General features: G+C 43.3%; 1 protein-coding gene across 6 annotated transcripts in view; it reads left to right on the forward strand.

Annotated features, from left to right (window-relative positions):
• fgfr1a (fibroblast growth factor receptor 1a) overlaps positions 1-13,577 on the forward strand; it is a 46,375-nt gene extending 32,798 nt beyond the window's left edge. Inside the window, exons 6-18 of one of the 6 annotated variants that reach the window (XM_035735960.2) lie at positions 1,021-1,144; positions 2,263-2,453; positions 3,094-3,244; positions 6,186-6,382; positions 6,815-6,960; positions 7,091-7,212; positions 7,829-7,939; positions 9,116-9,342; positions 9,424-9,546; positions 9,665-9,735; positions 9,863-10,000; positions 10,193-10,298; positions 10,542-13,577. In XM_035735960.2, coding sequence (XP_035591853.1) covers positions 1,021-1,144; positions 2,263-2,453; positions 3,094-3,244; positions 6,186-6,382; positions 6,815-6,960; positions 7,091-7,212; positions 7,829-7,939; positions 9,116-9,342; positions 9,424-9,546; positions 9,665-9,735; positions 9,863-10,000; positions 10,193-10,298; positions 10,542-10,718 — 1,884 coding nt within the window. In that variant the 3' untranslated portion in view covers positions 10,719-13,577. Of the gene's footprint in view, positions 1-1,020; positions 1,145-2,262; positions 2,454-3,093; positions 3,245-4,276; positions 4,422-6,185; positions 6,383-6,814; positions 6,961-7,090; positions 7,213-7,828; positions 7,940-9,115; positions 9,343-9,423; positions 9,547-9,664; positions 9,736-9,862; positions 10,001-10,192; positions 10,299-10,541 lie in introns of all 6 variants that reach the window. The other 5 variants (XM_035735962.2, XM_035735965.2, XM_035735966.2 and 2 more) reach the window with 5 other exon arrangements.
• Positions 13,578-13,636: the final 59 nt, after the last annotated feature.

Genomic DNA, 13,636 nt, shown 5'->3' on the forward strand with positions numbered 1-13,636 from the left:
TCAGTCAAGGTGCAAAGGTCTAGATGGGCAGCTGGGGACGTCTATGAACGAGGCTCGCCGCCCAAACCCCCTCCCCCGCGCTTTGGTTTTATGACCACAGCTCCATTGTTTATATAGTCTTAATGTATGGAGAGGGCAGGCAGGGGGAATAACACAGACCACATGTATTAACCCAAGCACAACACATCTGGCCAAAAGCAGCTGTGGAACCCCAGCTCATTTAAGCTAAATGAGGGAAACCTTAACGCAGGCTCTGTGTACGAATGTTTGATGTCGCCATTGCCTGAGAGGTTTGTTAGTTTAATCACACACTGCCGGTCTTGGTCAGATATATGGAAGAAAAATAATAACTTAGAATATAGAGAACAGGTTTTAGCCTTAGATGTGCATAGGATGTAACCTGGTCATAGTCAACTACAGTTTTTCCCGGAGCCGGTTGTGACAAGTCATGTAACCACTAAGAAAACCGTTTCCCCGCTCCAATACGTTTCCAAGAGGGCATTAATGTACTGTGCCTCAAGCAATGGAGCACAATCTAGTTTTATATGACATGGGAAATAGTCTCCTGATAGCAAGTTCCTCCTCCTTCCCATGGATGTTAAAATAAATACAAGTCATTTTGGTTTGATCTGCATTTCATTACACATCATTGAACTCGTAAATGTTCCCCCATTTTGTACAAATAACTAACTAGCAGCATGACAAATTAAATGTGCTCTTGAGAGGTTATGTACACCCCAATGTCAAAGAAAATAATAATTCCAGAAATGAACTTATGAATGAGTAGTGTTGTATCAGGCTGGCTTGTCAGGCTGGCTGGCATCTTATTTTATAATCTAGACACAAGTGTCTCACTAAAGTGTTTTATAGTAGGTGTTACAGGACGTTTTGTGAAAGTCTGGGTCTTTGGGGATCTATTTAAGTCTCAGTGCTTCGGTTGGACCAGCTGTCACCTGGAAGTGCTTTCAATACTTCCTCCTCTGACTAAATATTTTACCTTTTCTCTTCTCCAATTTGTAGGTTCGAGAACACATGTGGACCATCATCATGGAGTCAGTGGTGCCATCTGACAAGGGGAACTACACCTGTGTAGTTGAAAACAAACATGGAAGCATCAACCACACTTACCAGCTGGATGTTGTTGGTAAGTCTCTTTCCTCTCCGGGTCATTTCTATCGGGGAAATTCCTTGCTAATCCATTCACCTGGTTTAATCATCAATTGGATATTTATGTAGCTTAAGTGTGTTGTTGGTTCAATATCGCTAATGGTTTACAACACTCGGCCCTAGTAATCAAAGTAATGGTATGCCCTTTTTCCAAGGAGAGGGTCATATGGTCTGAACTGTTGTCAAATTAGCATTTTTTTTTTATTAACCTTGTTTACGTTGTGGCCCTGCCAATGAAGCTGTCTGAAAAGGTGCAATTATTATTTCATCCTGGACCTGCCCTGTGACTTACTCATGCTCCATTGGTTCTATAAATCAAAGCTCCACCTCCACAGACAGTGGTGTCTCCTGGGATATTTGCGGCCAGGGCCTGTGTTGGCGTGACTCCCCAACCTCGGTCAACTGTGAGATCATTTTGCAGACAGAGTAATTCTACAAAATGTGTGCGAAGCGCCACACTCATCTCTGTATCAGGAAAGCAAATGAAGCCTGAACATTTTGTTTCCCTGCCAGATGCTGGGCTCATTAGTATGGTTTGGCAAGTTATCAGTCATCAAAATGGCACCCGGAGAACATTTCTCTCTCAGGGCAATGGCTCGAAACTTGTCTGCAAGCTTGTGTTTCCAGTAATTTGGGAAAAATGGCAGCAATTATACAGGCGGCAGAGTAGTTGGGGGAACTGCTATTTCCCTGGCTGTGAAATTACCGTCTGTAAGTAGTGAAAGGACATGAGATCTGGGTAACCTTGTAACCTGGCCTGAGATCAACCTCTACCAAGGCCAGACTGACAGAGCTGTCCTCCTCCTGTTGTCTTTTACTTTCCCAGATCAGCCATGACTCAATGCTTATTCATTACTGGAATGAACTAGAAACATAGCCTAATCATTTGCTGTTGTTTTCCAATGATAATCCATGGTGGCTTTTACCAAGGTATTTCTGTTGCGCTGACCGCTAGGATTCTCCACGACTATGTCTTTGATGTGTCTTCGTATGTGATTTAAGGTGTGTCTTTGTATGTTATCGCTGTGTGTCTTTTTTGTTATTAATGTTCGTATTTTAATGTGATTGTCATGTGTCTGTGTGTATCCGTTGCAGAGCGTTCCCCACACAGACCCATCCTGCAGGCCGGACTGCCAGCCAATCTCACTGCGGTGGTGGGCAGTGATGTGGCGTTTGAGTGTAAGGTGTTCAGCGACCCCCAGCCTCACATCCAGTGGCTGAAGCACATCGAGGTCAATGGGAGTCGCGTTGGTCCTGATGGCTTACCCTACGTCCGTGTCCTCAAGGTAGGGGCTCTTAGCGCATTGACCGGGTCCACCACCAGTCCACACAGGACACAACATAGCTGAGTTTGTTCTGTTCAGTCAGGAACTAAATGTGAAAACCTCCATTAAGTAAGAGATGACACCCTAAGTTATGCTTGGGGGAATGCAGATATACAACTGTGTAGTAATACAGCCAAACCGTATTAGAATTCAATGAAATTGTGTAGTACAGTCTTAAGCGCATGTTTTTGTTGAGTAGTTTGTATCATTTTTATTTCCTGTTGCATCATGTCTATTATAACCCTTCAAGACTGTCTGGCAACAGATGGCAAATAGTATCCCTCTTCGAGGATGTGGCAGGTAGGTAGCCTAGCAGTTAAGAGCATTGGGCCTGTAACCAAAAGGTCTCTGGTTCTAATCCCCAAGCCGACTTAGTGAAAGGCAAGGCACCTTAATTGCTTCTGTAAGTCACTCAGTGTCTACTAAATGACTAAAATGTACATTTTATCCCTCTATATAAGTAGTTTTCTGTGGCTTGTAAAAGTCTATGCTTGAGAGGGGAAAGTCGATGCTAACAAATGATTGTGATCTCATTCAACAGAGACATTTGTTACAACCTCATGTTGATTTGTTGTTGCACATGACATGTTTTTGTTTGCAGCACTCTGGGGTCAATAGCTCGGACACTCAGGTGTTGACCCTCTACAATGTCACTGAGGAGGAGAGCGGGGAGTATATATGTAAAGTGTCCAATTATATAGGAGAGGCCAATCAGTCGGCCTGGCTGACCATCGTCAGGCATGAGGCCCAAGGTAACCGCCCCTCGCAGCAGCAGCACATAGAGAGATCCTCAGCCAGGGGCTGCTAGGGCCACCTGGAGACCTAGGGACTTGTTTAGGGATGACCTCAGCTGTTTCTCTCCTCCCTCGCTCCCTCCCTCCTTCTATCCCGCCTCAGTGCTCCTGACTGTAGATTACACTATGGAAAATTCCCAGCAGAGCGGTTGAATGTGTTTAGTCTTGCTTTATGTTGGACTGCATTCTCTTTCCTGCCCCATGCCTCTCCCGTGCCCTCCTAATAAGGGCCTCTCCTGCCATCCACTGCTGTTACTTTCACTCCCTCGCCCTTCAAAGTCTTCTGCTCAGATCTCTGACTGCCTCTCTCTTATTACTGCCTTGTCCCCCCCCTACTTTCAGCTGTCTTACTCAGCCTTTCCCTGAGCTCCTGCTGTTTGTCTTGTGGATTTGTTGTATAGTGAAGTGTGTGTGGCCTTGAGTAATTTAAAAAAAAATTTTTTTAACCTTTATTTAACTAGGCAAGTCAGTTAAGAACAAATTTTTATTTTCAATGACGGCCTAGGAACAGTGGGTTAACTGCCTGTTCAGGGGCAGAACAACAGATCTGTACCTTGTCACCTTCCGGTTACTAGTACAACGCTCTAACCACTAGGCTACCCTGCCGCTACCCTGAGTGTGTGTGCTCTGCTGAGTGTGCTCTGCTGAGGGGTTTTCCATGTAGCCCATCTCTTGCATGCAGAGATGAGTCTTTAGGGTATGGGAAGTCCTTCCCTGCTCCTTCTCAAATGGTGATGGTCCAGTGAAGGGTTCAGTGCTGCGGTGCGGTCTCTACCTAACGAGCTCCTCCACTAACTGACTGGAGGGCAGATATGGGTTTTTACTCTTGGGGGGGATGGTGTTGGACTGAGAGGGGAGTATGAACACCCCACCCACCTTCTGTCCTGTCCCCTCCTCTACCAGGAGTCTTTCCCTTTCAGAATCTTTTACTCATGCCTCCATTTTTCCTCTGGGCCTCTTGTTGGGTCTGCTTCCATTGTTCTTTTCTAGACTGCTGGCCTTAACACCACGGACAAGGAAATGGAAATCCTCCAACTGAGGAATGTGTCTTTTGATGATGCTGGGGAGTATACCTGCTTGGCGGGCAATTCTATCGGGTTCTCTCATCACTCTGCATGGTTGATCGTTTTTAAAGGTATCAATGGTTCTCTCCTCTGATCCCCCCCCCCCCTCCTCTCCACTTTGGCTTGACCATCCACTGCCCACATTTATCTGAATATGGTCTCTGTAGACCCTACTTCAGTGAGCAATGTGGATTTGTGTGGAAGCCAGGCCAAGTTGTGATACTAACCTTCTCCCTTCCCCTGTCAGCATGGTTCCATGCTCATCCAACCTTTCTGGATGGGATGGTATGGTCCATGTTGAGAAATGATTCCCAGAAATGACAGAATGCCAAACAACCCATCTGACCTATAAAATCTACCTCAACTGACAACTCCTGAATCAGAAAGTTTAGGTGTTTCATACCCTTTTTACATACCTGACCATTTCCTCTGCCAATTTCATAATCATTTGTCAGCTTTCCACATTGTTTCAAATGGTTAACGGGTAACTTTACAATGCACTTCTACTTGACTGCCTTAAGATGAAGTTTTCCATTCAGAAGGGGTTGTTTGGCAGTACTGTTGGTGTTTCACTCCAACTTGTCTCTCCCATTCTGGTTTCAATTTGGTGTTTACATTTGATTCTGTGTGAGGCTGATGTTTTCTGACAAGCACTACAAATGACATATATCCCTGATGTCATTTCCTGCTGTGAGGATGAAGCCTGCTCTTAAGGCTAGCTTTGATAATTGGCTCACTGTAGTGGACGGCTCATTCTTCTGGGTTGGAATAGGCATTTGTCCAATTATCAAGCTGCTTGTCATTCAGCCTCAAGACACAAGGACAGCTCACTTGTGTTGCTGGTGTTTGTGTCATTCTGGTGTTTTTCGGAAAGCGAGGTAAAAAGAAACATCCAATATGTTAATTTTAAACTATATTGTAACATTTTGGAGATAATAAGATTAAACATTTGATCTTTTGTGTCTTCAGTACATAGGTCGTTTTGATCCTCAGAGTGAGAGACAATGTCAAATTTTGTAATGTCTAAATTACAAGGGAATCATAATGACAATTGTTTGTACCAACAATCACCACACAAGCCGCCATTTTAAAACCAAACTGGGCTTTTATGCAGAACCACCATTTTATGTGCTCTAAGGAAGTCAGAATGGGACATTTACTTTAAATAAATAATTAGCTTAAGTTAAACTACTGAACACATATGTATAACATATATATATATATATATATATATATATACATATTACATTTATGAATGAGTGTATGTTTGAAAAATGTGTATTAGTGTGGAGTGGCATGGTTTTTGTCTGTGATGTTAACACGCGTTGTCCTGAATAACCGAGCCTTTGCACACACAAATAAATACATTAAAATAAGATGGTTTTAGGAAGCTAAGATTGAACTTAATGTACATCCGTGTTAATGCTCATCCGTTTGCACAAGGCTCTGTATTATTTGGGTTTGTCCCAGCTCAAGAGGACTTGGCCATTCTCTGCCACTAGAGACTATGGCTGCTGGTCAAACTGGCAAAGAATGTGGAGTGAAACCCTATGCCTGAAAGAAGTGGTTATGGTGCCACAATAGGAGTTTGTGCTCCGCTCTCTGTGCCAGTGGTGTTAAGGGCTCTGTTTTTCTGTACATGTCAGCTGAGTGGTCTTAGTGAATGTATCAGGGTGGTGTTTGTGTGTTTGTGTGTGTGTGTGTGTGTGTTCAGTGTTTTTGTTACATGCCTGTTGTGAAAGTCCGATTGATATTTGAGAATGCATGGACCTCTGTTGTGTGATTCGACCCTGTGTGGCTGACCTATTGTCCCCCATCGCGTTGCCCTCATCCAGCAGTCCCCCGCTCCCCACCACCCAACCAAACCTACCTGGAAGTGCTGATCTACTGTGTGGGCTTCTTCCTCATTGCTGTCATGGTGGCTGTGGCCATCATCATCAAGATGCGCACCTCGTCCAAGAAAAGTGACTTCAACAGTCAGCTGGCTGTCCACAAGCTGGCTAAAAGCATCCCCCTGCGCAGACAGGTAACAGAAAGTAGATAGGGGGTTTGACATCTTTATACCTTTTCTGCTTTCTCATCCCATTTAGTGTAATCTTTATGGTATCTTAATATATTTTGTAACGTATTCCTATCACTTGTTCTTATCAAATGGAAGTGTTCATTATCTTGTGAAAATAAAAAACCTTAATTCCTCGAGCTGCTGGTTCCTCAAAGAGCCCATGAGGTGAGTCAGGTTGGTATGAGTAGAGGACAGGTGTTCGTCTCATCCTGCTATCTGATTCAACTGGGATTCAAGTAGTTTTAGTTGTTACATTTTGTGTCATCAGACTTATCTAAGTAACATTTTGAAGGGTTAACATCATTTTCTGTCCACACACTGGATATCCTTCTGTCTGTCTGCCTCTGTTGTTCCTTCCCTGGCTCCACTATGAGAGAGTAACGGCAGGCTTCTGTATTACAGGTGTCAGTGGACTCTAGCTCCTCCCTCCACTCCGGGGTGATGTTGGTGCGCCCCTCCCGCCTCTCGTCCAGCGGCTCTCCTATGCTGTCTGGGGTGTCTGAGTACGAGCTGCCCCAGGACCCACGCTGGGAGTTGCCCAGAGACAGGTACACAGATGACTGGAACACACCTATTAAATACAGACATAACATCACACTCCTTTGAATGGGAGCATTGCCTGTCTGTTTCAATCATCTCACATTTGTTGTTTTTTTCCTATCCCTGTGACCCACTTAGACTGGTGCTTGGGAAGCCCCTGGGAGAAGGCTGCTTTGGCCAGGTGGTGATGGGAGAGGCTTTAGGGATGGACAAAGAGAAGCCAAACAGGGTCACCAAAGTGGCCGTCAAGATGCTCAAATGTAAGTCAAGGTTTTTTCTTCTTCTCATAAACCATATCAAACCTGTGATTTAGGCACATGGCTGGGTTGCTGATACTGCATGTTGGGAAGTTATTTCAAATGCAAGGAGTACAGAATTGAGCAGAAAACCACAACTGCTATTACAGGATGGGAGGAGAGTTCTACTAAGTGCTGTGATGCACAGACATAAGAGGCATCTGCCACTGGCTCCTGGCCACTGTGCAAATGGGAGACCAGAGTAAACATTTATGAGAACCCCTGGGTTTGGATATATGACAGGGTTCATAAAACTGTGAAGAGTGGGGATGTAGGAAAATATCCATTTATTGCTTGGTACTTTTTAAGTGCCTCCCCCAGAGAGTGCTGCCTTCACCCCCCCCACCTACCTGCATGTCCCTCTGAAAGACTTTCCCCTACAGTTGGTGCCTTTTGAAACATCTTTAAATAGGGTATGTAAATTTACTTTGAAATCATTTTGCAAAGCAGTGTGCTTTGCGCTGTACAGAACTGGGATGTTTTACATGAGAACTCTTTTTGATTTGCCAATCATAGAGTTCAGGGTTGGGTGATTTGTTCTAATGAGTCTAATTTCTGTCTCATTTTTCCCTCCCCTCAGCTGATGCTACAGAGAAAGACCTGTCAGATCTGATCTCCGAGATGGAGATGATGAAGATCATTGGGAAGCACAAGAACATCATTAATCTGCTGGGAGCCTGTACCCAGGATGGTAAGTCTCACACTTTTACACTCCCTTCAAATCCTTCATTCAGAAAGGCTGAAAACATGTTTTGGTTTGGAGAGAGGAGTGAGTGTTTTGAGAATGTGTTTTTAGACCATTGCGTTGTTCAGTTCTTTAACAAGACCACAAAAAGCACAGCATGATCATATCAGCATGCAGAAATGTGTGTAATGGTATGAGTAAGGGGATTCTGACACCAACTTCCGAGCTCTCAGTTTGAGATGACCACAGCTGCTGCCAGGGTTGCCATATCTTTCAAATCTTGACTGACAAGCCCTGGCACCATGAGCTGTGTTCTGCTGGGGAGGAACATTAGCCTTCTCTGACCCTGCTGTGAACATTGGAAAGCTCTCTGTTCTAAATATCATGTAGCAGAACACAGGAGGCTGCTCTTTGTCCTGTCTGGTCCCTTGAGAACTTCCAGTACGTTATTGTAGGAATCTGTTAGCATTTCACACCTTATTACCCAGACCTGTTTGACATACAAACTTTCATCTTTGGCAAAATGTTTAAGTCTTTGCATTTACTTACTATAGATGGTGATGGAGAAATGTTTTTTTTCTTCACACGGCATACAAGTGTTAACAGACATTTGGTTTCTTTTTCTTGTTCTTTAGTTACAGCTTGTAAATTCTTAATGCCTTGATTTGTAATGGTGTTTTTCCCTGACCACAAAATAGCTGTCCAGAATACACCATTACTCTTCGCACTCATTGGCATGTTAGGAGAAAGATACAGCTGTTGGTTATAATTCAGAGCTTAACTCTCTCACCATGACCCCTCCACCGCTCAGTGACATCCCTCCTCACCGCTGGAAATGCTGTTCTCTGACAGCAAAGATGGTGTGCTCCTGTCAGTCTGTCTTGTTGCATTAGGTGTCACCATTTAATTTTTTTTTAATTTGACCTTTATTTAACCAGGCAATTCAGTTAAGAACAAATTCTTATTTTCAATGACGGCCTAGGAACAGTGGGTTAACTGCCTGTTCAGGGGCAGAACGACAGATTTGTACCTTGTCAGCTCGGGGGTTTAAACTTGCAACCTTCCGGTTACTAGTCCAACGCTCTAACCACTAGGCTACCCTGCCGCCCCATAAAGGGTATTTCAAATGTCACTTCCTCCAGTGGCGTTGAGGAGTGAGTGCATCCTTGTCTCCCTCCCCAGGCCCTCTCTATGTTATTGTGGAGTATGCCTCCAAGGGAAACCTCCGGGAGTACCTGAGAGCTCGGCGGCCACCAGGCATGGAGTACTGCTACAACCCTGACCAGGTGCCCATAGAGAACATGTCTATCAAAGACCTGGTGTCCTGTGCCTACCAGGTGGCCCGCGGCATGGAGTACCTGTCCTCTAAGAAGGTAACATCAGGATCCGACTCTACCTACATCAGCACAGTTGAGTATAGAGTACCCAGTAAAGATGCAGTGAATGTACCAGGACGCCTGGACCTTGTTCTTATGTGTGTCTGTGTACAGTGTATCCACCGAGACCTTGCTGCCCGCAACGTGCTGGTGACAGAGGACAACGTAATGAAGATCGCAGATTTTGGCCTGGCCAGAGATATCCACCATATTGATTACTATAAGAAGACCACCAATGTCAGTGTGCTACTAATTACCTACCTCAGCCATGCCAATCAATGTGAAAATTGCTTCCCCTGACCTTATTCCATCTCCCGTGTCAATTTGCCAATTTACACTAGCATTTAACTCATAGGGTCGTTTACCAGTCAAGTGGATGGCCCCAGAAGCTCTATTTGACAGGATATACACGCACCAAAGTGATGTGTGAGTATGGACGAAATACATATTTACCATATTTGGAATGGGCAGAAGTTGGCCAGATACCCGTGGCTTGTATGATATGACCTGTGTGTTGACTAATGGGGCTTGTCCTGTCCGTCTGTATCTGCAGATGGTCTTTTGGGGTGCTGCTGTGGGAGATCTTCACCCTGGGGGGCTCGCCGTACCCGGGGGTCCCTGTAGAAGAGCTGTTCAAGCTGCTGAAGGAGGGCCACCGCATGGACAAGCCCTCCACCTGCACTCACGAACTGTAAGCCTCCTTCCTCAGTGTTCTATCATTAGAATGGATGCGATGGGTTTATCCCAGAGCACAGGGATGCAGCTGCTGCAACGACATTGACCTCTGATAATAAAAAAGACAGGCAAGCCAGCAGCAGAATTAGAACTCTTTCCCGCTCTCTTCTCCCTCTCTATTCTCTCCATTTCTCCTCCTCCCTCCCAGATACATGATGATGAGGGACTGCTGGCATGCCGTTCCCTCTCACCGGCCCACATTCAAACAGCTGGTGGAAGACCTGGACCGCACCCTGGCCATGACGTCCAACCAGGTGAGTCTCCACATTGAGCACGCCTCAGCAGTTCACACAGAGTCAACAAAGGTGATAAACTCACATCCGTGTATTACTGTCAGGACCAAATGCTACATGTTAACATGTTGTGTTTACTTGATATTTAAGCCACTTGTCTGTATGTGGGTGTGAAATGGATGATATCCAAAGACAGATATATGACTGTGTTCTGGCCAGTGTGTCCAATCCTCTCTCATAAATCCCATCTGTGTGTGTTTGCAGGAGTACTTGGAGCTGTCTGTGCCTCTGGACCAGTATTCCCCCAGCTACCCTGACACTCGCAGCTCCACCTGTTCCTCTGGCGAGGACTCTGTCTTCTCCCACGATGCTGGGGCTGAGGAGCCCTGCCTGCCAAAGTTACCTCCCCATTCCAACGGGGTGGCCCTCAAGAAGCGCTGATACCTCACTCCCCTCAAACACCCTGACATTCCTCTTACTGTCGTTCCTTCTCTGCACCACTGGCCTGGTATGAACTCTCCCAACCCTCCCAGAGACTAGGCAAAACACTGGTGGAGAGTGGGACAAAGCTTAATTCTGAAACTTTTAAACGTACCGTTTGGGCATCAAGGACTCAAGGCTGCAGCAGTTTCTTGGCTCGTGATTGAAGTGGATATGTTTTCGGGGCACTTTGTATTGCTGGGATTGTCTTTCTTTTTGTGTCAAACGGTGCATGAGAAGGAAAGACTAATTTCTCCACTTTGGGCATTCCATGGAACAAGATAAACAGACCGTACTAAACTGAAAGAATTATGAATTGGATGGATCTGAGTTAGGATTATGTCTGTTGTATTTTTCCAATGTTCATCAATAATAAATGAAATTATTTTGCTTTTAAGACCAAATCCAGAGAATATATTAACATGGGACAGTCATACAGTGCCTTCAGAAAGTGTTCACACCTCTTGACCTTTTCAAAATGTTGTTGTTACAAAGTGGGATTAAAATCGATTGAATTATCATTTATTGTCAACGATTTATACAAAATAGTCATATCTAGGTGGAAGAAAAATATTATGGAAAAATATGAACAATAAAACACTAATATACCTTGATTAGATAAGTATTTGTATTCCTGAGTCAATACATGTTGTAATCAAACTTGGCAGTGATTCCAACTGTTAGTCTTTCCTGGATTGTAAAATATCTGCCCATTATTCTTAAAAATGTTCTTCGTGGTCATTCCTAGACAGTCATTTTCAAGTCTTGCCATAGATTTTCAAGCCAATTTAAGTCAAAACTGTAACTAGGCCACTCAGAAACATTCAATGTCATCTTGGACAGTGTACTCCAGTGTATTTTTGGCCTTGTGTTTTATATTATTGTCCTGCTGAAAGGTGAATTTGTCTCCCAGTGTCTGTTGGAAAGCAGACTGAACCAGATTTCCCTCTAGGATTTTGCCTGTGCTTATTTTTATCCCCCCCAAAAAGCTCTATTCCTTGCCGATGACAAGCATACCCATAACACGATGCAGCCACCACCGTGCTTGAAAATATGAAGAGTGGTACTCCATGATGTGTTGGCTTTGCCATAAACATAACACTTTGTATTCAGGACATAACGTTGAATTCTTTTACATTTTTTTGCAGTTTTACTTGCATGCATGTTATGGAATATTTTTCTACCTTTATTTTAACTAGGCAAGTCAGTTAAGAACAAATTCTTATTTACAATGACGGCCTAGGAACATGACGGCAGAACAGGGGCAGAACAACATATTTTTAATTTATTAGCTCGGGGATTTGATCTAACAACCTTTCAGTTACTGGCCCAATGCTTTAACCACTAGTCTACCTGCCTCCCCAGTTACAGGCTTCCTTCTTTTCACTCTGTCATTTAGGTTAGTATTGTGGAGTAACTACAATGTTATTGATCCTCAGTTTTCTCCTATCACAGCCATTAAACTCTGTAACTGTTTTAAAGTCTCTTTTGGCCTCATGGTGAAATCCCTTTACGGCAACTGAGTAAGGAAAGACGTCTGTATCTTTGTAGTGATACACCATCCAAAGTGTAATTAATAACTTCACCATGCTCAAAGGGATATTCAATGTCTGCTTTTTTATTTTTACCCATCTAGCAATAGGTGCCCTTTGCGAGGCATTGGAAAACCTTCCTGTTCTTTGTGGTTGAATCTGTGTTTGAAATTCACTGCTCGACTGAGGGACCGTACAGATTATTGTATGTGTGGCGTACAGAGATGAGGTAGACATAAAAAAAAGCATGTTAAAACACTTATTGCTACTTATTATATGACTTATAAAGCAAATGTTTACTCCAAGACTGTAGGCTTGCCATAACAAAGGGGTTGAATACTTATTGATTCAAAACATGTCAGCTTTTCATTTATTTAACTTGACATTATGAGGTATTCTGTTTAGGCCAGTGACACAATCTCAATTTAATGTATTTTAAATTCAGGCTGTAACACAACAAAATGTGGAAAAGGTCCAGGGGTGTAAATACTTTCTGAAGGCACTCTACCTTGTATATGTTGGTGCAGTGGTCAGTTATTTCATTCATATTACAATCTCCTTGTAAATACAGTTAAATTTATAAATATGAATATATATTTACACAGCACTCTTTATTTTTATTACCATGTTTTTTATTTTCTTTTTGTACAAGGAAGCTTATGTTTGATCCATTTGAGTATAGTCCATAAGGGGAGTTGCTACATGAAAATAACTATAAATTGTATTAAATATTACTTGGCCAGTTTTTGCTATTTCTACATTTGTCAGCTTTGCTTTTTTTTTTTTTTTACCATTAATCAATTGGCTGCTTAACCACTAGTGGAAACATATGTATTTTCTATCAATCTTTTCAGGTCCAAATGGTTTTTCATGACAACCTGCAATACAGCGTTATTCTTAGCTCAATGTCTGCAGTTGGTGTCGATCAGAGACACCAGCAATGTTCCTTTTACCAAACTCCATGCTGTAGTTGTGCGTGCATACATATGTTTAATGTCTGAAGTGTATGCTTGTGTACTTTGTACGTTGTGGGAGTGTGCGTGTGAGGGTTTAGTCTTTTATGTACCTCTTCCCATTCATGATCTGTCGTTTATTTTAAGTATGATCACAACTGTAAAGATTTCTAGTTGTTAACCATGCTTATTAAAAAGAACCAGAATTCTATGCTTTAGATAACACCATGCACTTTCATTGTGCATGCCTGCCATGTAATGACCGTATCCTCTTCATGCTTTAAACAGGAGGTCCGTTTGTTTTCAGGGATCTTCTAATAAAGGTTTGCAGAGGACTTATGTCGTCGTAAAATAATTACATTAAATAAAATGCTGTCGAAAAAAACAAATCAAT

This window comes from Oncorhynchus keta, chromosome 25 (assembly GCF_023373465.1).
Source record: "Oncorhynchus keta strain PuntledgeMale-10-30-2019 chromosome 25, Oket_V2, whole genome shotgun sequence".
In the NCBI taxonomy this organism is placed as follows: Eukaryota; Metazoa; Chordata; class Actinopteri; order Salmoniformes; family Salmonidae; genus Oncorhynchus; species Oncorhynchus keta.